Here is a 25,891-nt window from a genome sequence, read left to right as displayed (position 1 = left end):
TTGTCCCAGCAGCAAGTGGTAAGTTGAATCAAGATGCCAGAAGACTGCAGACATGGTACAATTGACTCGATGTGGTGAATTAACTCAGAATATTTGATTAAATTGCTAAAAGCAATCGTGCACTAACTTTGAAAGAATCAAATTAACTGCCTATCAAATGTATTAACATTGTTAACAAGAACAGGCATTTAAAATGAGATTTGTTTCATTAAGTTTTAATTTCCTTCTGTTAACTTTACCTGTTTCTGGATAATGTCACTTTGATTAGAAGCCTGAAGGGTGTGCTCACGTTTAATTTCTATCTGTTGCTGTTTTTTCTTCTGTTGCTGCTCCCTGAGCTGCTGAACTCTCTGCAGCTGCTCCTGAACACTAGCTGCTTGAACTGTTACCACATTCTGAATCTGGTGAGCCTGTACTGGGCTAGTTTGTTGAATCTGAATAGGTAACTGAAGCTTGATCTGCTGGGGCACACTGCCTTGTTGGGCTTGTATCTGAGCCACAACATGTGACTGAAGCTGAGAGAGAACTTGGACTTGTTGCTGAAGCTGAGGCACTGTAATAACTTTTGTTGGAGGCTGCTGAAGTTGCAGCTGAGGACGAGCTGGGGATTGCACAGGAACCTGATTTAAACTTTGAGTAGTTGGAAGGGTGGAGACAGAAGTCTGAACCTGAGGTTGTGATTGCTGCAGCTGAGCTTGAATTTGTATGGGAGCATGGGGCTGCATCTGAATCTGTTGTTGGGTTGTAGTCTGCACCTGAGCTGGTTGCTGAGGCTGGACTTGGGACTGGCCTTGTGGAAGGATTCCAGTCTGCTGCTGACTCTGGACTTGGACTGGAGATTGCCCTTGGGCCTGGGGCTGTGCTGGAGACTGAACTGGAGATTTAGATGATTGTGCTTCAGGTGTGACTGGAGAGTCAACAGATGCTGGAGTCTGAGGTTCAGGCTGGGTCTGAGGTTCAGGCTGAAGTGCTGGCTGGGGTGCCTGGGGCTGGGCTGGGGGCACAGGCTGCGTGTTCTGGTTCTGCCCCTGAGGCTGGACTTGGGGCTGGCTCTGAGGCTGAGCTGGGGGCAGTGCTGATGCTGGCTGTGCCTGTAGAGCCTGCTTCTGTTCCCCTGTAGCTGTGAAGGATAAAAAACAATGTTCCATTCATTTCAAATGTCAGGTCTATGTGCCTTGCTAATGTGAACCTTTAACAGCTACTTTAAAGCTCCAGGCAGAAATTCAAGAGATTTCTAAGCTCATAATACACTGCCAACAAACCTACTGCAGTAAGAGACCATCTCCAACTGCATAAAAACTCCCATGCAACTGAAATGGGAGCATTTTTTTCTGCTGAAGAGAACAATGCTTACCCGAGGTTGAAGTGGAAACTGTTGTTGTAGTTGTGCTAGCTGTAGTAGCAGCTGCTGGTAGTGGGGTGAAAAGAAATCTCTGAATTGTACCATTTGGCATTGCTGCTTGCATAAGCTGTTGTCCTGGACCAGGTATTACAGTCACACCCTGAGGAATTAATTGTAATTGACCAGTAGTTTGACCTTGTCCCTGAATTACCACAGTTAATCCTTGGCTGCCACCCTGAAAAAATAAAAATAAAAATACTGATGCTTAGTGATATAATTCTTAAGACAGATTTTGCTGAAAATCAGAAGAATTAGGATTTTGGATTTCAGAATTCAATACTTCTACCACATACTGTATTCCTAAAATCCAAAGCAAGCACCTTAGATCATGAAATACTAAAATATTCTTACAACAATTTTATCATCAACAGCTTATTGGGTTGGAATTTTTTTCCACATATTTTCATCCAAATATTGGCAAGAACCCTAGCTTGAAAGCAGCTGCAATGGGACATCTTTGTTCCTAGAATTTCCAAGCAATACAGAGCATGAATAATTTTAGACATACTATTAATTACTTTCTCAAAAATAACTCTGACAATTTGTTTAAAAGTTCTCTGCATTGAAAACATTCTGAAAGCATGTAACAGATCCTACCCAGCTATGAGCTCTCATGCCTGACTGCTCTGTCTGTAATGTACTGTGAATTTTTGGTGCTTAAGCTGACATTTAGGCAGCTCAAGACATCACTCTCAGTTCAGTGATGGAGAAAGCAGGATACTGTCCCACCACCTACATGCAGAACTCCACATTTTGTGAACCCACAGAGCAGAATAAGGTCTCTACACAAAAATCCTTCTGTGTATTTTGGTGTGGAAATGAACTCTCAGACTTGTTCCATGTTATCCAGAGTCAGAGGAAAAACTAGAGTATCTAGATCTGGAAGCAGAGAAAGTTCTTGCAGCTTCTGCCTAGATCATGAATGTCTGTTGGCAAAAAAATAAATTTAGAGTTAAGCACAAGGTAAAAATAGACTTCTGGGGGTTACCACAGTACCTATTCTTCAAATTAAGAATAATACATATAAATTATTGTGGGGGCTGCTTGTTGCCAAATAAATAACATGAATGAAAACCGAATCTTTGCAAAAAAACCCAAAAGATAAGGACCAAACATCATGTTCTGAAGGTCCACAAAACAGGCTGTGCAAAATAACTATGTCCCTTACTGCTATGAATGCAAAGACTTTTTCAGTTCTGCTAAACTTCCCTGGTTTTAGTTACATGACTGGAAAATCCAATAGGAAGAGATACTTAATATTTTTGTTATACTATTTAAACTTCTTTCAGTTTGTAATTATGTTAATAGTCACCCTAAATGAAACCCAAAGGCTTAGTAAGTTACAAGCATGAGCACATTTTCATGCCCAGAGGCTGTAAGATAGATTACCTGTCCTTGTGTTAGTTGTGTGAGCTGGGCCATAGTCAGCTTCACTTGCCCCTGCTGTGGGCGAGGGGGCTGTGATGGGGTTTGTGGCTGCATTTGCTGAGGAGGTGTTCCAGGACTTGTGACAGTCTTTTGTCCAGCACTGGAAGAGGCTGTGCTGGTACTAGAAACTGCTGTGGAGACAGGCTGACCCCTGATTATTTGAGTCACCACTTGCTGTGTCTGACCTGTAAGAGAATGATTTCTGATCAGAAACACATTTCCAATATTTTAACCACAAGCACAGCAAACCTTCAAGTCACAGCCACCTGCAGTAGTGTATAATCAGACAAAGAGAATCAAACACTGCAGTTTGCACATAAAATTTCTTTCCAAATCACCAGTGTGATTTACTGAAAAATGCCTACAAAATGTTTTCTATTTTAATTCAATTCACATACTTACAGAGTGCTTCAAACACTTAGGTTGGCTTAAAAAAAAAGTTCTCAAAGCACAATTTTTCTAAATTTGTTTCTTTTCAAATGAATGCACTTTAAAATAAGCACTAGATTTCCAAGCATCAATGACAAAAACAACACTGACAAAAACCTGCAACCAACACATTCAAAGCCATAAGAGGCACTTGTTAGAAGTCAGGCATGGAAATGAAGTATTTTTGCACTGGGACATATGATACAGATAACATTTATGAAGAAACAAACCATGGATTTCACACTGGAGATTTAAGTATTAAAATGAACCTACTGGCTGGAAGAATACCTTGTTGCACCACTAGAGGTGTTCTGATGATGGTTTTCCCAAGGGATGACTGCTGGAGTGGTGTCCTTATCACTGTCATCCCAGGACGGAGTGGTGTCCCTTGCACTACCTACAGACATCAAAATGGAGAACATATGTAAACTTTAAAAAAAAAAGATACTGTGTTGAAGTTGTGGGGTTTTTTTAATGTATTAAAAAAGAAAAGATGCAAGCAGATCCAGTATTTTTTAATCCATGCCCACATTGCTAAGGGATGAGCCAAAAGCATTGAGAAGTGATGAGACAGAAGTTAAAACTGCCAATAACTTAAACCAATAAATAAATGCACCCCTATTTTTTGCATTAAATAGTCAAAAAACATCTTACTTGTGAAGTGCTTGTTGTTCCTAATGTCCCTGTGGTATTTGGCCTAATGGTTACAGTTGCTGTCCTTGGCTGGAATGAAGTATATGTCTGACTTGCACCTGTAGTTGATGGAATGATACCCAACACCTTTTGCTGAACTTGAACAACACCTAATTAAAGAAAGATGGGAGAATCCATTAACTGGCAGCAAGAGAAGTAAGTGAAACTCCAGGATGGCATCTAGAAATCAGTCTTCAGAACATCTTTCAACATTTCTTGGGAGAACCTTTGTTATATTGTAAAAAGAAGCAGCATTATGCATTGCCAATAGTCCAACTACATTTTAAGTTAAGAAAAAGGTATTTTAGAAAAGACTGATATAAAAGTGAATCCTCACAGAGATCAGTTTGATGATAACTGCAAATAAGCTGTTGGATTGACAGGGTGCCACAAAATAACATTATACAACCATTAAAAGCTATAATCTGATTAATTTAAAATTTAGGAAAACATTTTTAACACCTTTCACCTACAAGCTTATGATGCTGAAGAAAATGGGTAATGCTTTTCCTGTAGCCTATGAAATTTCAATACAAACTGGTAGCCTTCATAATTTCCTCAGATGTTAAGTATAATGGAGACAGAATCAAGGTTTTCTGTTCAATATGCATTCACACATCTCTAAGTATCAAGTCCTCTTCTTGAAACAAGAAGAAAAAATGTTAATCTCAGTTTGGAGCCAAACTCTTGCTCATTAGTGAAAAGCAGATGCAGGCATCATTACCTAAGAACAGCAGCTTTTTTGTGAATGAAGCTGTTTGTTGATGTATAACTTAGACAACAACAACAAAAAAAAGAGCATGCTTTATTCCACATTGCTAAAAATAAAGCTTCTAATTTTGCACTATGAAAATGGACTAATTTACAGGCAAAAAACCTTGCATTTTTCCCTTACAGACACAAATATGCAATATAGGGGGAACAAGCTCCAGAAACTTGTGTGTTTATAAATGCTCTTCCCCCTTCCAAGTCACAAGTTTACTTCACTGGGAAAATGGTGTCAATGGAGAATGAAACAGCAGGCTGGAATAACATTGGTCATTCAGTTCCCTTTCCCCTACCTCCTTGAGTTGATGGCACATTGACGGCAACAATCTTGCTGTTTGCAGGGAGTGGCAGCTTAGTTATCACTTTCCCTGCCATCGTTACTGGACTGCCTGAGATCTGGAAGGTCTGCCCTGTGCTGGCAATGGTTGTGGCTGAAGTGGCAGCTGTGCTAGTGGCTATTGAGGCACACAGAACAGTCAGTTTTAGAGCAGAATAATTAATTAGCCAATGAAATGACTATTTTCAAGAATGAAACAGCAAAGTATAGGATTATTTGTACAATTCTTTTTGAATGCATCATGCTTTCTGTGGTAAAGGTTCTTTTTTTTTTTTTTTTGGAAACAGCATGGAATGCTTTCATTATCAGTGATTAATAGTACAGTAACTGTCAATAATAAATGAGACAGGTCAGAAATGAGACTGCCAAGCAAGTCTGGGCAAAGAAAAACTAGACAGTTATAATCTCAGAAGTGTCTTGCTGACTTAGAGAGCACAGATAACAAGAAATATAATGATGCTATACATTCTGGAGAAGATGTAAGTGCTGAATAGAAGATGAAGATGTAGGTGCTGAATATAAGATGAGCTCCAGCATATGTTGTTCCCATGGTGAATGGCTCCTTACCTGTTGAAGACTGGCCTTGTTTAACCCAAGTAGCAAAAGTCTGATGGAAATTCTTGTTTTGTTGGAATGTTACTGTAGCTGGAGAACCCACTTTTGTAGTAAGTACTACTTTGGTTCCAGTGGGGACTGGGCCAGGTAAAGGCCCTACCACAACTTTCTGTGGTGTTGAGACAGTAGTTGTAGTGCTGCTGGTTGTAGTGACAGCAGGGGCCACACCTGCAGCAGGGATCTGCTTCTGCTGCTCCAGACGTTTCTACAGAATTCAGAAGAAATTGAAAAGGAAGGGATAATTAGCATTCTCAGAGTTTGTAACATAAATGCTGTCTCTTCCCAGTATTGAAAAAAAATAAAGGACTCTGGTAGGATTTCAGCTCAAGCTGTAAAGAACCAAAGAATAGGCTGTTTGCCAAAGACTCCTTGACCTGTAGAACTACAACTCTGCTGATACACAGCCAGAAAAGTTCTTTTATGGCATCATTAAAATCCTCAACTGATGTTAATTTCACTCCACATTTTATTTTAAAGAAAATTTATAGACTCAGCTTGGAAAGCCTCTGAAAATTACCCATGTGTATGTGGCTTTGGCCATGTGCATACAGCCTGCATCTATGCCAGTGAGTGGTACACTAACACAGTTTATTACTTGCACTCCTAAAGTTTAGAGCTCCCTGCAATGAGATCCTCCCAGTTACAGAAAACAAAAAGACAGCATCATTCTATTTCAACACTAAGAATCTAATTATTTAAATTATTCTTTTAACTGTACCTCTAGCTTACAGCTTGCTTAAAAAGATTAGGTTCAAAAATCCCTTACCTTACCCAGCAACCTTCTGTGCTGTAGCTGTCAAGAAGGTACATTTAATTTAGGGAGCCACTTAGTCAAGGGATAGTATCATTAAGCTTTTCTACAGCTCCAAGTAATCTAACATTCTCCCCCATGTTACTGGAATGATCTCTCTATTTACTAATTGAAAATTCAGTGACTGGTTAGCATTATATTGAGGTAGTGCCCATGAATCAGAAATACTCATTTACTGGTAATGTATTTTGGTCATGGAAGGTGAAAAGAAAAAGGAGTAAGTTGGAAAAAAGCATTATTATTAATAATGTATGTGAAATACCAACATGGCACTGGGTTTCCTAATTGCATATATTTATATATACACATACACACACATCTATAAATACATATATATATATATTGGACTTCATTTAGCCAACTTCAGATAGGATAAAAATCAAAAGATTCAGTGTCATTGAAGCACAAAGAACAAATACAGTTGTATTTCCAAGTCTACGACGTGCCAAGGCAGCTTTCCATGACACCACAGAACACTGCTGACCTTACCTGGAGATTGAAGCTTCTCAGCCTTCTTTTAAGATTGAAACAAACTAAAACTTTTTTAAGTGTTACAGATTAGGTGGGAGAACAAAAAGGGCATCCAAAACAAATCTCTGGCTTAACCCTGTTTTAAAATAACAAATGTACACAGTAGGAGCAGCACTGTTTGATGGCTTAGTGTGCACAAGAAGTGGAAACTATTTGAAAAATGGTTTAAGACAGGATAAACTGTTTCCCATTTCTAATGCATGTAGACTACCAGTGCATAGTTGCTGACAGGTGGGACTACCAAGAGCTCCCCCACCTGCTGGGCAGCCAATCGTTGGTGTTTTAGTTGAGCCTCCAATTGGGCCTTGAATTCCTCTGCCTTCTTCTGTTCACTAACCTTAGCCTGTTGTTCAACTGCCTGTGCCTTTTCCTTCTCCACCCTGCCAAAGACACAACCAAAAGTAAGTTATACCACCACATAAAACCCATCACATTGGATCTCATTTTATCCAGTTTAATTGCTCTTAGAAGAACAGACATCAAGACTGAATATTGCTGAAAAGCTGGTCGTGGCTTTAGAAGTATTTTGAAATAAACTACTGAAGCTGCATGCAACATCCCTGGAATATTCTGATGCTGAACACCTTAGAGGGAACTACTAATCAAAACTAGAATTTACAATTTCACCTGATATTGTAAACAATCTATGTAATATCATTAATTGAAAACAATACTTCCCAATAGACTAAAAAATGTTCCCACTCTAGGCATGCAATACTGAAAATACTCATTTTATGAGTTGAATATTTTTAGGCTGAATTTAACTTTGCTTGACTTGTACACATTCATTTTGTTTGTATTATGTAAGTATTTAAACACATACTCTTTAAAGAAGTCATGTCAGAAGTAGCCTAAAGCCTTTCTGTGCATTAGAGTAATAGCCTTTTAGCATACAACAAGGATTAGGTTCATAAGCATGGAAAAAAATTAATATATTCCTTCTAAAAAAATCTTTAAGATATGAGTAATTAGTTTTGGTAACAGCAAATAGTTCAGCATTATAACATCAAGTTTAGCTGTTGCTATCAAAAGACAGAGCAGCCACAAATGCAGCACAGATCTGCTGTTACTGATTGCAGTACCCAAGTCTGGGTTTTCTAGTGGCAACTTTCATTTAAAACACACACACAAATTAAAGATGCTTCCTTTAAGAGTTCATTTACCTTTCAGCAAATGCCCTGATCTCCCACAGTTCCAATTCCTCCTCTGCTACCCAACTCTCAATTATAACAGGGCCTGTTTGCTTGGGTGTTTCTGGCCTTTTTGGCCTCAGTGCACTTGATCGCAGTCCCTTCCTCTGGGGTGTTGGAGTTTCTTTAGAGAACAGTCAAAGCACACACACATTAAGCTCAAGAATAAAACAAAATTAAACTGCAAACCAAGATCTGGTGTCTCAGTCTTATTTTAGAAGCAGAAAGGCCTTTCAGCTCCAGATAAAACATGTCAGTTTGTTCAAAGTATCATTTGTTTCAAATGGGTGAATGAAGAACTAGATGTGCTCCTTTGATGGTCTGAATTAATATAAAAATTCAGTTACCTTAATTTCTGTAGGAGCTTATGGGAAGGGGAAAATGCATTAACAAACATACCTTTTGGAGCCTCTGGTACACCAATGGGACAAATAATTTTTCTTATACAGTACTCTGACCGGATTCCATAGGGACCAACATCTCTTCTCTTGATTATTTCTGTTGTTGTAATTTCAGTTTCAGATGTTTCTACAACAAACCAGTCCCAATACATTAATAAGAGAAAACAAATATAAGCTAAATCTCTGATCAACCCAGTTTACTCAAGAAACAGCAACCAGTACAAAGTGTTGACTAAAAGAAATTCAAATGCTATAGCTAGCACCAAGACTTTACAGAAATGCCTGCAATTTAAACTCAAAATTAAGAGCAAGGGCTTTTGCATTTAAGAAACATAGAAATGTAAAAAAATAATACCTGTACGTGTAGTTCCTCCCCCAGGTGGAGCTTTGGCTGCCATATCATCCCATTTGAGACATGCCCACAACAACCTCAACATCAGGCTCACTCCAGCCAAGGATTTCACTGTTTGTAGTCGGTACCTAACAATAAAATATTCATTAGATTTTAAAATAAAAACATATTTAAAACACCTAACTAAAGGAAAGGGACAAAGGTTTTCCATTCTATCTTTGCTGAACAAAGAAAAGTAATTAAATAATAGATGGCAAATTTTGCATGTTTGGACACAAACATGTGTATCACTTGTATTTTTAAAATCCAATTAATTTAATTCCATTCTAAACTTCTCAAAAATGTAAAGTATGTACCTCCAAGTGATCCCAAAAGTTGGCCTTGGGGATGGATATGGCCAGATATCCAAGGCAGGTTTTGCATTGTAATTGAAATAAGGAACTTCTCTGATCCCTCCTTTTCTGGCCAGCTTTTTTAAGTCATCGTTGGGTAAAACAAAGATGCTTTTTTTACTGCTTTTGGTGACAAATTTTCTATAAGATGGTAAGGCAGTTCCAGAACGAGTTTTTTTGGGTCTTGCAAATTTCATCAGCTTCACTTTGTCTTTAGTAGAATACTCTTTGCTGACAGTCATGGAAGTCACCAATGTGCCTTCTGGGGTGGTCAGGGAATCGGTTACTGTTGTTGTAACCACTGTTTTACTGTGCTCTTGTACAGAAATGACATCAACATTACTGTCTGTAGCTGGAGTGGTAAGTTTGGTTACAGTAGTTGTGGTAGTTACAGTGGATATGGCACAATTTTCTGTAGATGACACCACTGTTGTTTTCTCATCAGTAGAAGCTACAGTTTCTGCAACTTTAAACACAGTTTTGGATTCTGTTGACACGGTGGATGTCGTGGTAGTCACTTCAGTAATAACAGTTTTAATCTTATTTTCTCCATTAATATTTTCCACTTTATATGTCTGTACACCGTTCTGATCAGCAAAGTCACTACTCAAGCTAGATTCCTCACATGAGGTTACAGGTGATGGAGCAGCCTTCTTATCCTCAATTACTTCAGTTTCCATGGATTCTGTTTCACTATTCAGATTATTTTCTTTACAAATACCATGTGCAGGTGTAGAAGTGGTGCCAACAAATGCAGATCTCTCAGGAGAAAGCTGCTTTTCTTCAGCTGTTTGCACATACTCAGGAACCTCATTTGCTGGCTGAAGATCCTCTCCTGATTCAAACTCCGGTGAACTCTGCAGATGTGACTTTGGGTCCACATTATTTTTGTCCTTTGTGTCCTCTACCATGATGTCACCATTCATGAATGGCTTTACTGAAGATTCCTTGAAAGTCAATGGTTTTATTTCATGTTCTGGAATGGATTTATTAATATTATTAACTTTGGGTTCAATATCACCCCCTGTCTTAGCTTCACAGGTATCCTTACCTAAACAGTCATCATTTGATAACAATTTATTGTCACTGTCTTTTCCATTAATTTGAAATGCTGATTTTTCTAAGTTTGTCTCAGTTTCTTCATCCTTATTATTCTTTTTGTCAGTAACACTATTTAGATTTGTCTGATCAAGGTATTTGCTTACAGTACTGGTGTCCTGACCTTTCTTTTGACCATTAGCCTCAGTCAGTTTAGAGCTCAGTAAATCCTCATCAGCTTCTACCTTCTCCATGTCTTCCTGAGATTGACTTTCAAGGTTTGTTTCTGACGTTAGCTCTGTTGTAAATGGTTCTAGATCTTTACTAACTGACTTCTGGGGAATTATACTCTTGTTTTCAGATTTATTTTCAGTTTTTCCTGGAGCAATGTCTTCCTCCATTTCACTTTCTTGAGAGGATGTTGGTTCAATATGGCTTTTTAGCATACAATTGTTTTCTGGATCTTTGCTCTGCTGTTCAGCATTCCCTTCTGAATCTGGTTTTTCAAGAGTACCCAGAGTGTCTTTTCTACAGGTGCTTTCAGTTACCACTGGCTCTAAGTTTTCTCTGGCAGTAGGTAGTTTTTGTTTTAAAGTTTTGTGGCTCGTTCCTGAACCATCCCATTCTGTATTTGTGTGTTTCAAGCCATCCACAAATGAATTCTCAGGCTCTTCAAGAGCCTCTTGTCCATCAGCAGTCATAGGATCAGGGTTGCTTTCTTTACTATCATTGTGAATGGAGCTTTCCCCTTCAGAGGACTGAGGTGAGTCTTCATCCAGTAGCTGGCCTTCTCTTTTTGACAGCTTGTCTGTCAAAGGCAAAGAGGGCTCACTGGGTTTGGTACAAGAGATGCTGCTGATGGGCAAGCAGTCCTGTTCTGCATCTTCAGTTTGGGTCTTACTTGAAATACAGCTTTGATCTTGGGAAGACATATCAAACTGGCTGCCTTCTTTTATTTTTCTCATTTGTAGCTCATCTATGTTCTTCTGGGGGCTTACAGATGGAATGCCTCCTGTTTTAGCACTAGCCTCCAGTTTCATCCTTTCCAGACGTTGCTTTTCTTCCAGTGTAAACTGTTTTATTCTCCTCTCAAGCAGTCCATCTAATTTGGATGATTTCACTTTCCTTTTGTAGCAAGTCCTTAAATGAAACCCCTCGCTGACATTGATTATATCCCTCTTACAGTGACTTTCCTCATCTTTTCCAGAGGGTTCAGTTTTCTCATCATCTACATCCATAGGTTCTTCCTTGATGACTTTGTCATTTTCACCATCGATTCCTTTTTCTGCTGTGAAGAAGAAATAACCCCAAATCAGTAAAGTCTCCTAACAATGAATACCAAACTGGTTTTTTACTTTACATACTAAGAAACAAATGGAGTTTCCAGCACATTTGTAGATTTCAAGAAAAAGGGAACAAAAATTTCAAACACTACAAGGGATGATAGGCAATCATTTAACTGAGACATTTTCCAAGGTCTTGACAAAATCTGTTACACAGTTTTTCAGCAGTTATTTCAGAGGTCCCATGCTTTTACACATGCAATGTTGCAATAAATAACCAGCATTACAGTAACTTAAATATATCACCTTTGTCTTTTGCATGATCTGAGTTTTCAGAAACTGTATCAACTTCTACTTTTTCTTCACAGGACTTCTCTTCTTTCACTTGCACTTTCTCCAAGGTTTCTGAATCATCTGCTTTGTCTTTAGCTTGCAGATCATGAGAATCCTTTGTTCTGTCTTTCTCTGTTTTCACCTTACTTGGACCTTTTCGTTTATCCAAGTTGCATTTTTCATCTTCACTCTTTGCTATTAACAAATCAATTAAATGGTTTCAATTATTCAGAAAGTTTTGTTATACTCTGCTACATTTTCAGGTATGTTTGTTTACCTCTGAAATCACTCACACATACTGAAAATATGAATAATGAAATTCCAAATAGAATTAAGCATACAATGGTTACATCATAGATGAAGCTTAGTGTAACATGGAATTTAAAAATATCTAAAATCCCAGAGATAAAAGTGTTTGTTTACTTTATTTTTTCAGGAGTCCATGTTAAGTTTTTCTTAAAAAAAACCAAAACACAACATCCCAGAGCAAAAAACATCTCAATTTGCCTGGAAACTAGATAACCATTTTCTGAAAACCCAGACTATTACGAGCAAAAAGCCACAAAATCTACATGGGAAACATCATATCCAAAAAATTAAAAAAAAAAAAAAAAGGAAGCAATGCAAACACTTACTTGGTAGCAACTTCCTGTAATTTGCATTGGTATTGCCAGGGAGTTTGGGCATAAACCGGTGGACATGTGTTTTACTAATCCAGCTCCAGCCACCATATCCTGTTACTCTGTATTCTTCTCCTTTCTGCTTCCAAACCTGTTAAATATTTTTAAAACAGTAGTTTAATGGTACTATTTGCTGCATTACTAAGTTATATATCCACTTAAAAACTCAGGTGGTTTTTAAAACAGATTTTTTCAATGAAGTTGGGGTGCAATTGTGAGATAACATACTACCTGAAATTAAATATGTATCTGTTGATAATGGAGTCCATCCCAGTAACATCTAAAAGCCACATTTACTTCATGTAACAGGGAGAATCTATTTACCCAAGAAACTGAATGATCATACAGGCTTTTGAATCAATCTGTATTTTTGTTGGAACAAATAAATTCAGAGCAAAAAAAATCCACTCCAGCAGAAGTATTTAGTATCTGCTCTAGGTGAACAGCAAGAGGTTTCTATGGTTGTTCCCAATCATATTATTTAACCTTCCATAGCAAAGGCAGCCAGGCTAACTCCCCTGGGCAGGGCTGTAGGGATGGAGGGCAGCACTGGACAGGGACAAACACAGTGACAAGATTCCAGGAACCACCCAGAACTCTTCCTTCAGGCTGCATTTTGCAGACACACAAACATCTGTCAGCTCAGGCAGTGTCACTCAGAGCACCATACATGTCAAATGTGGTTGAGACCAAGATTATGTGCTTGAACACAGGGCATGGTTCCTAACTCCAGTGGCAGTAACACAAAGATTACAACTTTAGGTTTAAAATGAAAACATAAAGAGCAAGAAATCAACTGCTGCTAAATCTTTTTTTTCATGAAAAGAAACCTTACTTGATGTTTGACAGGAAATGTGTATTTCACCCATGTAGCTTGCTGCATTGTTTCTTCTTCTTCTTGTTTTCTCTCTTTTTTTTTCACTTTCTCCTTTTCTTCTCTTTCTAATGCTGTCATTCTACGTAATCTAATAAATACAGATTTAAGTACAGGATCTTGTAAGCAAATACAAGAAGTCAAACAGCATATACTGCCCTTTTCAATGATTTTAAATATCTGAATTCAAGAGAAAAGACCAATGGTTATATGCCTTAGGACCAAGGGTTATATGCATAACCCCAATGGTTATATGCATTACTTGCATATAGGAACACTGCTTTATTTGGGCTATTCCAGGAAGGCAAACAGCTGCCTGCAACAGTGTTTAACATCAGATACATTTTGCTTCTGGTTTTGTGACACAATGAGAGACAAGAGAGACTTCACTGAAATAAGTATGTTGAAATTTCCTCTTATAGTCTCTCAGACTTTTATCACTTTGAGACTGTGGCTCAGACAAAGAACAAAAACTTGCTTTGTAGGAGCAATGACAATATAAAAGTCTTGTCACATATTTTCAGCATTTCTGGTTGAAAAAAAACCCACTTGAAGTGCAAAATGACTAACTCATTTTAAACATAATTCTTCAAAAACATTTTAATGTTTATTTATTTTTACCTAGTATGCCCCAAGGACTCCCTCCAGATGGGCAGCATGACAACTGGTTTGATTGCACATTCCAATATAGCCAGAGCTAGTGCAAATTCTCTGGGTTTGCTGCACATCTGAACAGCCTTAATCCAGTTAGACCTAAATTGGAATAAAGATAAAAACCTGAAACATATACATGCACCAATATAGCACAGATTCAACAGTAGGATAAAACCTCCCACATTTTAGTACTTTATTCAATCATGCAATCCTCTTAGCCACCCATCACAAATCAGACAGCTCATCTAGTATTTTAATATTCTGAAGCACAGTGCTTGGAAATCACCAGTTTGGGAAAAAAAAACCAAACCAAACAAGAGACCATTTCTTGTCAATACTGTTAGCAAAAATAAAACAAGATTCATTATGTCTTATCATTGAATCATTTACCTGTGGGAAGCCCAGTTAGGGTGGAGGAATGATGCTGGGATGTTGTTTTCTAGCTGAATAATAGTCAGCCTCAAGGTGGATATGGTGAGAACTCTGGAGCCATGTACAGACCCATTCCATTTGAATTCTCCAGCAGGAGTCAGACAGAATTTGTGTGAGAGGTGTCGTCTCTTGTCATGGTCTTCCCTGTGCTGGTGTTTGTTCAGGGCAAAGGAATTTGTGGCATACTGGTTGTGATAAACACGATACTTCCCCTCTTGCCCTAACTTGAAATAATTGTTGATATTTCCTTTCATCACAACTTCTTTCTTTGTGTTCATTCGAGAGACTTCACCTTGAGAGTTGACCACCAGAACCTTGGGAAAGAAAGAATGATTTTAATGAGACTAAAGTATGGAATGTTTCTATTTAATTATTTATGATTTAGGCTTCGACTGCCTATATATAAAAGAATAAAAGAGAAAAAAATATATGTAAAAGAATACAAACACCTTGCATCAGTTTGTAGAAGCAAATAACTGGTGGTCTTGTATAATAAATATAGGTACATCGAGTTAGGATATTCCCAAAGATCAGCTTTATCACTTAAAAAAGCCACCAACCAGGCTCCTCAGGAAGTCAAACAGGAACCTGATTTGCTGCTCTGAATTATGCCAGTTCAGAGAGATGGCTTTGGGAAAATAACTTCACTCAGCTTAAGCTTTCTGTGAATCCCTCTTGAATCACAGAATTCACTCATGTAGCTAAGCAAACAAATACCTTTGACTTTGAAAACAAGGCATAGATAACATCACTGGTCTAATTAGTCCTCACCAAGTTCCAAATCTGAGAGGTTTGTGAATACTAAGTACACTAAATGGTCACTGACAAGGAAAACCAGTTGGCAAAACAGAAAATGCATACACCAACCAAAAGGCAGACAACTGACTGCAATGAATGCATTCAAACACTTCTGTCCTGCAGAAACTGCTCTACACAAAACAAAAAAAAGCAAAGGAGAGGAGAAGGAGGGACAAGAAGTTCCCCATGATATTACAGTTTCACCATTTGCTATTTTATTCTTAAAACTTGTCAAAATACCTCCACAGTCTGCCAAAATCACTTATTTTTACAGATATAATTTTTCTAAAACGGTTTTCACATTTCTTGATATTTTCCACGACGTGCACAAACCTCTCTGCCTTCTTTATACAATTTATTTGCTTCATGTGCTGCAGCAGCAACCTGCTGGCTTTTCATCTGGCACAACTTGCTATCTGGATTTCGTAATCTTGTCAGCATTCGTGTGGAACCCGGCGTGCCCTTCCCTGCACCTGGAGAATCACTTCTTTCACCATTAGATTTCTCTCCTGCACAGGGAAAAAAAAAACCAAAGCTTTTGAAACAAACTAAAAAGGATGGTTTTGGTTGATGCATGTGAGTTTGAAGTTAAAAAAAAGGAAAGATGCATAAAACAAAAGTTAGGGAGTGTTGTTATTAACCTGTGTCCTCTGAAGTCTGGGATCCCCTCTCTGCATTTTCAGCATCATCAGGTGTCTTCAGGGAGTCATTCTGCCCAGAGCCCAGCTCACTGCTGTTGCTGTTTTCAACATCTGACTGAGGTGCAGCAGGTGCAATGCTGCTGTTGCTAGGGATCATCTCACCAGTTTCTTCTACAAAAGAACAACTTCACTTTTAGTTTTTCTTTAAAGTTGGATCAATGCAATTTTTTTCTAGTTTTAAATTTTTCATCCAAAAGGGGAAAAAAAAAAAAATCAAATTAACATGTTTTGTTTGAGTGGAGAGCAATCCCCATAAAATATTGACTCCCTCCAGAGCACTGTATCCATGAAAGTATTTTTATTCTCTTTCAAGCAGTTTCAACTTTTACAGCTCTGAGGAACTGAAGTTCATACTTGGATGAAATATAAATATATTTTAAATACAAGACACTTATTTTTTTCTATAGACACACACAAAGCAAAACCTCAACTGAGACTTTTTTTTGCTTTTAGAATGCAGCTTTCATCAAATTCAGTCTTCCTGTAGCTTCTGTGATTTTATCTCTTTTGATTTCCTTGTGCTTTAGCTGTTCCTCAGAGCACACATTTTGAGCTTCAAGCTCAGCAAGACAAATGGGTTCTTGGGCCTCAGTTGTTCTTGTTACTGTCTGTCCTGACAGCTGAGGACATCACTGCCACCTCACTCCTTGTCAGCTGCACTGCCCAAGCAGGATCTTTGCACGACAGCACCAGTGAATTGCAGCTATCTAGAAATAAATCACTCCAGCTTCCCAGTAACAGCCCCCATCCCTCACAACAGCAAACTCTTCTTGAGTTTGTGCAAAGGAGACCAAAAACACACACATAAAAACCCTAAACAAAACCCAAACCATTTCTGTTTTAGAATTCTTTCCAAAAACATCAGAGAATCTGTTGTCATGAAGACAGGTGATGAACAAAACCTCCTTTTTGTGAAATACACCCAGCAGAAAGATGATTACTGGGATTCTTAGAAGTTCCCTGACTTTAATGCATCTTGATTTCTGTCTTTGCCACATGGTGCATTTCCCTTTTTACCAAGAGGGAAAAAGGAGCCATTTGTGGAGGAGAATGGAAGCACCCAAACTAAACTGTATGAAAACTAAAGAGTGTTATGAAGCTTCCAGATTAATCTTAACTTTCATTTTCTCCTCCTATTAACAAAGTTTATTACAAGGCTTGGATGCATTCACAGTTCCAAGTTCAAGAACTGCAATCTGTATCTGAACAGAGAAATATTTCTGTAGGAAAGAAAAGGTCTATGATCTTTCTGAAATGCAGCACACTGAGCAAGGCTACATCACAGATTAGATTATTTTTAGATTTTTATGAACTGAAAATAAAACTCTGCTCATTGTAACAGCAATCAGCTGTTTAGAATAACATTTGGTTAAGCAGTAAAGCTTGTAATAGGATACAAGTTTAAATGTAGAAGAAAATAATTCCAAAATAGTACACTGATATCTTATGTTACACCTAATTAAGTCCTATTTATACCTAAAGTTTGGTGGGTTTTTAAACTTTAAAAAAAACAAACCAAAGTAAAAAAAGTGTATATTCCTACTTTTGGATCTCTGGCATGGCAAAACAAAACATGTTAAGATACAGTAAAAGCCCCTATGCTTATAATTCTGAAATCTGTTCAAAATTCCTGGCATGACACATTTAATCTTTACATTTTAGTGCAACATCTTCCACAGGTGAATGTTAAAACTTACTTTGTTAGTAATTTATACAGTAAATGAGAGGTTAAAAAAAATAAACAAGCAAGAAGCAAATTAGAAATTGAGATAAACATTGATAGGATGCTAACAATCATTATGGATCACTATGGAAAAACAAAATGTACAGAAAATAGAACAAAAAAAGCTGAGCCATAGTCATCTTTGGAAGGCATGGAAACAAATGCTGATGTCAAGGAGGACCACAAACTTCAAGCACTAGTTGCAAGAAAATTAACTTTGAAATGTTAATGACAACGTAGCAGTAAAGGATGGCACTGCAAGCAAACAGCATGAGTGATACACACTGTGAGTGGGTTTAGTGGACAAACTCAACAAATTCCCCAAATTACAGAGGCATTGGTAACAGTGCCTTCTGTACCTGAGAGTTCCTGAGGGAGCTCAGATGCCACCTTCTTCTCTGCCACGTTGTTGCTCTCAGGGTTTTCTGACTGACACCCCACTGGGTTCTTCCCTTCAGAGCAACTATTCTCTCCTGCAGAAGGATTTGTGTTGTTGTCATCAGTGCTTGATGTCACAGAGTTACTTTTATCCCCAATGACTGTTGCCTCTACAGTAAAATGCACAACAAAACTTCAGGGATGTTCTTCAGTGTTATCTTAGGATGCTATTTGGCATCACCCCTAGAAAGCAACTTCAGCAGCTTTGTCTGAAAACATCAAACTTTCTCCCTTTTTTTTTTTTTGCTATAAGGTCTTAGAATCAAAGCACAAACTAATTCTGATCCAGAAAGCAATGATAAATAGTTTGCTTACTACAATCATATTGATCATAACCTGTGCCACCTGTACCTCAAAGCCAAGATTTCTACAACCTTATGTTTAACATGAAAATAATGAAAATTGGTGAAACTACTTAACTAGAAAACAACTGTAACATGCAGCCACAGAGGAACTGACAAATATCACCTATTGCTTTAAAAATAACTTGGAGAGAATCATAAAAAACCCCAACACATTGACACTTGAAACGTGAGGGTCTTGGCTACAGATTCACTTCACATAAATGAAATTGTTAAAGCACAGTTACAGTTTCTTTACCTTCTGTTTTCACTTTTTCTTCATCTTGCTCAGTGGGTGTTTCCTCAATTTTATCTTGGTCTCCAGACTCTTCCTTGGCCCTCTCAGCATCTGTTTGCTCATTATCAGCATCACTTTTGGGCTTTTCTGCTTCATCATCTGCTGTATTTTTATCTTCCACTATTTCTCCTTTTCTTGCTCTGATAATGTCCAAAATTTCATCTACAATAGAAAGTATGTTGTCATCAGTGAATAAAAACCTGCCACCTACAGAGCTACTGAGCAGAAATGACATCACAAATATTACTTCTCAGTGAGACAAAACACCACTTTTCACCACTTAGAAGAAACAATTACTAAGATTTAATTATTGGTTTATGCATTTATATAGTGATGACTTAAATCAATTTTTACACCTGAATATCTAACCTTCATATCTTCCCCTTAACCAAAGGTCAAACCCTGACAGATTCACATTGCTATTAATTGCTCCAAGGTAGATAAATGAAGTTGGTGGGGAACACCAGGGGAGCTCAGCATTCTTTCATACTCTCCATAATACTGGAGCTCTAATTTCTGCCACCTCAACTCCCATTGAACTGTTAAATGTTTATGAGGCATTATATATTTCTAACAAACAGTACCAAGAAGCATTTGGCAATTAACACAGCTCCATGTCAAGACCTGGAATAATCACAATCAGGCACACCCCAAGTGTATCAAAAATCTCTATCATTCAGGACACCCCAGAGCACCTGACAGAGGGTCCTACAAGAGGTCAGCACTGCTTAACCATGCTGGCACTTGCATGATGCTTCTCCGTCAACAACTAACAATAAAATAAACTAGTATTTGATACAGAGTGTAACATATCTTCCCATTAAACAAAGTATTCTTACCATTTGCTGCAGAAAGGAAAGATTTGTTGTTGCCCCTTGCTTTATTAGTGAGGTCTTCTGTCACATCCATGTGCCGATGGATTTCTTCACGCATTTCTTCCAGAGTTTTGCATAGATCAGCTTCCCAGTAATCTTTGTCTAGGCATTCAATTAACTCTGCCAGCTGTATCTTTGTGCTAAAGTACCAGATTTTCTTGTCTTTCTCACTTTCTGAATCTTCCTCTCTGTAAATTATTTAAAAAATATTAATTAATTCTTTACTGGCTACCCAGACACGGCTTGTACATTGAAGACAGAAAAAATCAGCCTCAGAGATAAGGCAACTTGGCACCTACCTACTGTTTTCCACAGTCTATGAAAAAAATAGTATTTCCAATTCAGTCAGAATACAACTAAAATAAGGTGGTTATGAAGTTAATAATGGCAACATCACTCTAACTTCAACTATTAATGTGTCACAACCATTACTACAAAACAGACTTTTGGTTTTGATGATAAAACCTGGTGCCTGGCAAAGAAATACTGTAATTTCTCTCATAAAGGCCCTTGCTCATGAAAAGCAACTAATTCTGCTTCACCCATTTTCTCTGCTAGACTACCAGTAACTTTCCAGTAGTTTTAAGAGGCTAGCAAGGTTAAGTTTGACAAGTTTTCTTAGAAAACAGCTTGTTTCAAGAAGACTGCCCACATGCTACATATCAAAAAGTAACAGCTGAACACTGTCAGTCATTTGAGTCTGGAATATTCTATGCCTGTAGACTTCCATGTGAGAGAAAAATTATTATTGAAACCATTTTTCCTCTGAACCAAGAAGGTTATTTACTAAAATTAAAAAGAATTGCAGCACCCTTAATTTTTTGTGATCAAAAGCCACAGAAAAGGAAGTTAAAGGCAAACATTCAGAAAACTAAGATGGAAGGGTAGAGGAGAATGTAAGATACAGGTCACACAGCAGGAAGAAAAAGATGCATAACTGAATAGGACAGGGAAAGTCTGGCTTCTGAAGAAGTAAGGCTGTGCTAGTACCCATTTCCCAGCCAAGCAGCTCAGACTCTGAGGCTTGCTTAAATTTTCACAGTGATTACCCAAGTGTATTTTTCTTTTTCTCCTTTGGCCCCCATTTAGCAAATCTGAAACTGCTGCAGTTCTGCCAACCCACCCAGGATGGCTATGTATGTCACCTGAAAATCCTGATAAGCATCTGTCTTTGCCATCAGCTCTTCCTAATCTACTGTTAAAGGTTCCACTGGCCTGAAAACCAATTAGCTATTCTCTTCTATTCCCTCCAGAACTCGAGGAAAAAGCTTGCAGCAGCAGGAAGAGGATGGTGTTCTGCAGGGCAGTAACACCCAGAGGCACACTGTGAAAAATCAAGGCACAAGTACACAGAATATTCTGCAGAAGGCACCCAGAGCTAATCCTTCCAAGTGTGATTTGAGTCCTACCCATGTAAGAACTGCTCAGACAATAATCAACAAATGGACAATGAGGTTATTCAAGAGTATTTTACTTCCATTTTCCTTCATTTATATAGAGTATTGAGCATAAAAATTCTCTTTAATTGAAAGAACAACTGCAGAAGCATTCTATATGTCATCTATATATATATACACACACATTCTATGTCATATAAATATATATTCTATATGTCATATAAATATATATTCTATATGTCATATAAATATATATTCTATATGACATATAAATATATATTCTATATGACATATAAATATATATTCTATATGACATATAAATATATGTATTTTTATATATATATATATAGATATCAGAGATATATTTTGGCCAAGTCAGTTTAAGCTTTAATTTAAAAGATTTAAGCTAACTTTCCCTGAACACCTTCTTGCATTGGCTAAAGGGGCACTACTTTTACCCTTCAAAGAACTTCCAGAGGTTACTCTAAAAAGGAGATGGCAAGATGCAAGTCTTCACAGGGACTGATCCCCATTCCAGAGGGATGTGCTCAGCCTGGTTGGTGCTGCTTTGTCTCTAAGATACTCAGCTGAGTATTAAGTGAGGCCAAGCAAGAGAGAAAAGAACCACATGAATATTTCCTCCATCTTTCAGCCTCCTTTGCTGCCAGAAACAATTCACTGGCAGGCCTTAGAGGCAAATTTTAAGAGAGATAAAAATGACAACACAGAAGATGTGACAAGTAAAACAATAGTGAAGCAGATACACCCCTTCCTGAATTCCATGCTGATATAATTAGAAACTGATTAATTCAATACATTGTTTAAAGTAATCTATTCCAATAAAGATCCAAACCCTTTTAAATTAATAGGGGAAAATTGAGGACATAAAAAGCATGACAAATCTTGCAGAAAAAAAGCTGGAATTATTTTTGACCATCAAGGAAGACACATGCAATTTATCAATAACTCTGTCTTATTTCTGCTGTCAAAATGAAAGCAAAACAATGTTTCATTTTCTTCTGTCATAAACATCTGTCAAACACAAAGCACCTCAATAGTTTTAGAAAGATAACCTGTTGAAACACTGCAGTAGTTTACTACGAGAAGGCAGGCCAAAGGCTTAAATTTCCTAAATAGTTAACTTGAAGTTAATTTTCTCTGTCCCCCCTTTTTCTTTTTTTAATATTTACACCTGGGTATGTATGAGACACCTCTTCAGCATCCACTTTTCCATCTGTGTAAAACAGAAGAGGTGGAATAGAGAAACAAAACCACAATGATAAGCAAGGCTTATCCCTCATCAAGCAATGAGCATGGAAATAAAAGTATCAGTCAACAACAACATCTACAAAACCCTTTAAAATATGGGGAAAACACTGAGAATAATTGTAAGAGGAGAGAAGAGAAGTAAAAAGCCCTTAAAATCCCTTTGAAAAGCAAAAAACCCACAAGAATTTAGGATTCCAATTCTCTAATCCCTCTGGGCAAAATCTCAAATCAGTGTTTGCTAGATTGATCAGCTTCCTCTGATATACTTGATTGCATGGCATTAGTGAATACACTCTTCATTTTAATCAAGTTGATAACAGTTGATATCATTTAATGTATCTCAGGTTTTAGAACTTGGCAGTTTTCCTTCAGTTACCCAAGGTATCAGGTGTGGTTTGATCTAGTTCAATAGGTTTATGCCAAATGGCTGGGTTTGCAATATAGCATGGCTACTGAATTTAAAGGACATGAAAAATAAAAGCAGAGTTTAATATCTATGTGAAATATTACAGTTGTATTTCCCTGGAATTCAGTTACACAGTAAATACTTTTGTCCCCTCAGCAAGTGGCTTTAGCTGAAAGTTTTAAGGCACATTATGCATAAATGTAATTATGGTGAAGTTCTATGAAAAGTCTACTGGAACTGGTTGATTCTCTACATTACATACTTAAATAAATCCCAACTAGGATACAAAACTTACATTCACTGATCCATTACATTGATTTATGATTTCTGGAACAAGATTGCCCACTGAACAGGAATGGAAATTATTTTAAAAAGTGAAATTCAATACATTTAACCTTTGAAGATGTCTTTTCTAGTGCAGGTAAAGTGAATTACTAGTGACGTACTAAAGAGAAAGGATTAAGAAGCATCTGCCTGATTTATTTTAGTTTAAAATATGCTGAAATACTGCCTGAATCAAAGCCTTCAAATACCTCACTTCATTGAGAAAAAAAACCAGCTTTGTTTCATAGATTGAGTTCAATCAAAATAACTACCAACCTGCCTACATACTGGGGGGAAAAAAGCCTGTTTATGTTAAAATCACCCCCTGAATGAGTAACTCTGGGGTTTTTATGTGAATTCCCAGACCTCCAGTGGCAGGCAGAACATAATCATTCTGCTAGTGCAGTAGAGCAGTAAGGCAAACCCATTTTAAGAAGAAATTTTTTACTTGAGTTTAAAAGGAAAGCTTCAAGAAATATGCAGAGATGAAGCTAAGTTATTAAAGGACAGGTAACGAGCAAAAATATCAGCTATGTGTCCTTCAAAACCAGGCTTTTTTTGGAAAATCAAACTTTAGGCTCATTTTCTGGAAACAGAGATAAAAAATTATGTATGAGGCAATGGAAAAAACTGGATATCAACAGCTTCAGGCTGACCATCACCTCCTGATGAACCATCTGGATGATACACCACATACTGCAGGGCATGTGATTGAGTCTAACCGGAGTATAAAAAGATAAGAGTAAGATAAGAGTAAGTTCCTTCATCTTTTAAAAGATTACTTGATACTACTATGGCTTTTATAACCCAAAGTAACCAAAAATAATCATAGACTCTTTTTTTATAGGTGTGAAAAAAAGAAGAGAGGAAACAGAGCAGCCAAAACTCAAACTTACAGCATTGACCAACAATACCCTAGAGAAGGGACACTATTTTAAAGGACTAAAACCAAGCCTTAAAAGTATCTTGTTTGCAAGAAAAAGCATCATCAACAATTCTCACAAACCCTCTTAAAGATACTGGCTAATAGCTTGACTGTCACTGTAATCTGTTTTGTATGAAATTCTGACAAGGTATCCAGCTGATTTATTTTCTCCATTATTCTGAGTGGACAATTGTATGTCAAGAAACATAGTAGAAGCTTTTTATTTTTCCTAAATTAACAATACCACTGATTCCACTTAAATACTTTCTCCTCCATTGTGAGAACAATTACATAACTTTTATAAGAAATGCCAGTCTAGTTATTTTCCTGTGAAAAATGTATTTTTATAATTTAAGATTCAACTTTTCAGGGAAAAAACAGGGCACAATGCCCTCACTAACAAGGGTTTGACTCCTAACTGTCAAACATTATCTAAACAGGTACTAGTAGATCAAAACACCACGTGCTTACAAAGAGAGTTCAACTGCTTTTCAATAACTTCTTTTAAAAGAGTTATTAATGTTTCCTTTTCCTTCCTCACGTTCCTGTGTTTTAGGCACATCAAAAATTTAGCCAGAGGTCCCATTTTGCACCCTTCCCCCTTTTTTATATAGAGACAATGAAAATACTTATTTTGGAGAAAACTGATGGATTCATTATACAGTCTTCAGAAATCTATGTGAAAAACAGCAAGTGATGGTCTTATCCAAAGAAAGAATAATGTGAAGATAACAACAGCAACTTAAATAATACCTTAAAAGTAGAATCCATGCAGTGTTATTGTTCAGAAAATGCTGTTATTAGTTTACTTACATAATGATTCTTCTGTTCAGGAACCAGTATTTTCTTCTATGCCTGTCATATCCAATAGGTTCATGTCGAATGTATGGTTTGTTTTTTTGGATTTCAGCAACACAGTCAGTCACTCCAGGCACCTTATGTGCAACACAGACCTCACACTGCCACTCATCTTCTGGTACCTCTTCTAGAGGTGGTTTCACGCACTCCAGATGGTACACAGCTGAGCAAGTTTCACAGCAAAGCAAATCCCCAAGTTTGTGACAAACCCTACAATGATCATCATACTGAATAACACCTTCTGACATCAACTCCTCACGTGCAATGTTTGTTGTAAGAAACTGATCCACTAAAAACTGCAGAACTTTGATTTTATTCTCTACTGGTCCATAAGGATAGTCCTCTGTTTCTTGATAAGGAAGAACATGATGGTATTCCTTGTCACTCTCACAATATACCCGCAGAACCTCTGGCCACGTCATTCCATCTATGAAATACAAAGTGGAATTAACGCTATCTTTGAGGTCAGCAGGTCCAAAGGTAGTATTTGAAGTGTCTTCTTCACGTAAAACTGCTTTTAAAAGCACTATATGCATCTCTGCCATAAGTGTGCACTGCTCTTGACTTACCAGAGCAGCACAGAAGTCCTCAAAACGAAAAGGAGAGAGGCGTAAAACAGTGCCAAAGTTCCTTAGTACCTCATAGATGGCAATAACATTCATTATATGCTCACTAGGCACCATTAAGTCCTCTGAGGATTTAGGAAATTCCAAGGGTGGGATGTCCTTTTCTTCCAAGATTGGAGAACGAGGACGATGCACTCTTTGTCTTCTCCTACCTGGAAAAAAAAAAAACAAACTATAAGAATTTTGCCATTCATGTTTAAACATCTATCATCAGTGACTGTGTCAGACTTTGGGAACTACTGCAAATTAAGGATTCACAGCTTCATAGT

General features: G+C 37.5%; 1 protein-coding gene across 2 annotated transcripts in view; it reads right to left on the bottom strand.

Moving 5' to 3' along the window:
- Positions 1–25,891, bottom strand: part of BPTF (bromodomain PHD finger transcription factor) — a 50,473-nt gene that overhangs the window by 13,631 nt on the left and 10,951 nt on the right. Inside the window, exons 2-24 of one of the 2 annotated variants that reach the window (XM_030461886.1) lie at positions 24,952–25,774; positions 19,782–20,005; positions 18,904–19,104; positions 18,225–18,413; positions 16,083–16,253; positions 15,775–15,950; positions 14,602–14,957; positions 14,179–14,310; positions 13,519–13,648; positions 12,639–12,774; positions 11,977–12,198; positions 9,314–11,675; positions 8,961–9,085; positions 8,604–8,732; positions 8,178–8,328; positions 7,271–7,394; positions 5,625–5,877; positions 5,014–5,175; positions 3,914–4,062; positions 3,533–3,656; positions 2,792–3,015; positions 1,355–1,577; positions 240–1,120 (exon numbers count right to left, since the gene is read on the bottom strand). In XM_030461886.1, coding sequence (XP_030317746.1) covers positions 240–1,120; positions 1,355–1,577; positions 2,792–3,015; positions 3,533–3,656; positions 3,914–4,062; positions 5,014–5,175; positions 5,625–5,877; positions 7,271–7,394; positions 8,178–8,328; positions 8,604–8,732; positions 8,961–9,085; positions 9,314–11,675; positions 11,977–12,198; positions 12,639–12,774; positions 13,519–13,648; positions 14,179–14,310; positions 14,602–14,957; positions 15,775–15,950; positions 16,083–16,253; positions 18,225–18,413; positions 18,904–19,104; positions 19,782–20,005; positions 24,952–25,774 — 7,667 coding nt within the window. The remainder of the gene's footprint in view (positions 1–239; positions 1,121–1,354; positions 1,578–2,791; positions 3,016–3,532; positions 3,657–3,913; positions 4,063–5,013; positions 5,176–5,624; positions 5,878–7,270; positions 7,395–8,177; positions 8,329–8,603; positions 8,733–8,960; positions 9,086–9,313; positions 11,676–11,976; positions 12,199–12,638; positions 12,775–13,518; positions 13,649–14,178; positions 14,311–14,601; positions 14,958–15,774; positions 15,951–16,082; positions 16,254–18,224; positions 18,414–18,903; positions 19,105–19,781; positions 20,006–24,951; positions 25,775–25,891) is intronic. The other variant, XM_030461887.1, reaches the window with a different exon arrangement.

The sequence above is a fragment of the Calypte anna genome, chromosome 18 (genome assembly GCF_003957555.1).
Source record: "Calypte anna isolate BGI_N300 chromosome 18, bCalAnn1_v1.p, whole genome shotgun sequence".
In the NCBI taxonomy this organism is placed as follows: Eukaryota; Metazoa; Chordata; class Aves; order Apodiformes; family Trochilidae; genus Calypte; species Calypte anna.
The sequence above is the reverse complement of the archived record's forward strand: the minus strand, read 5'-3'. Positions and strand labels throughout refer to the sequence as shown.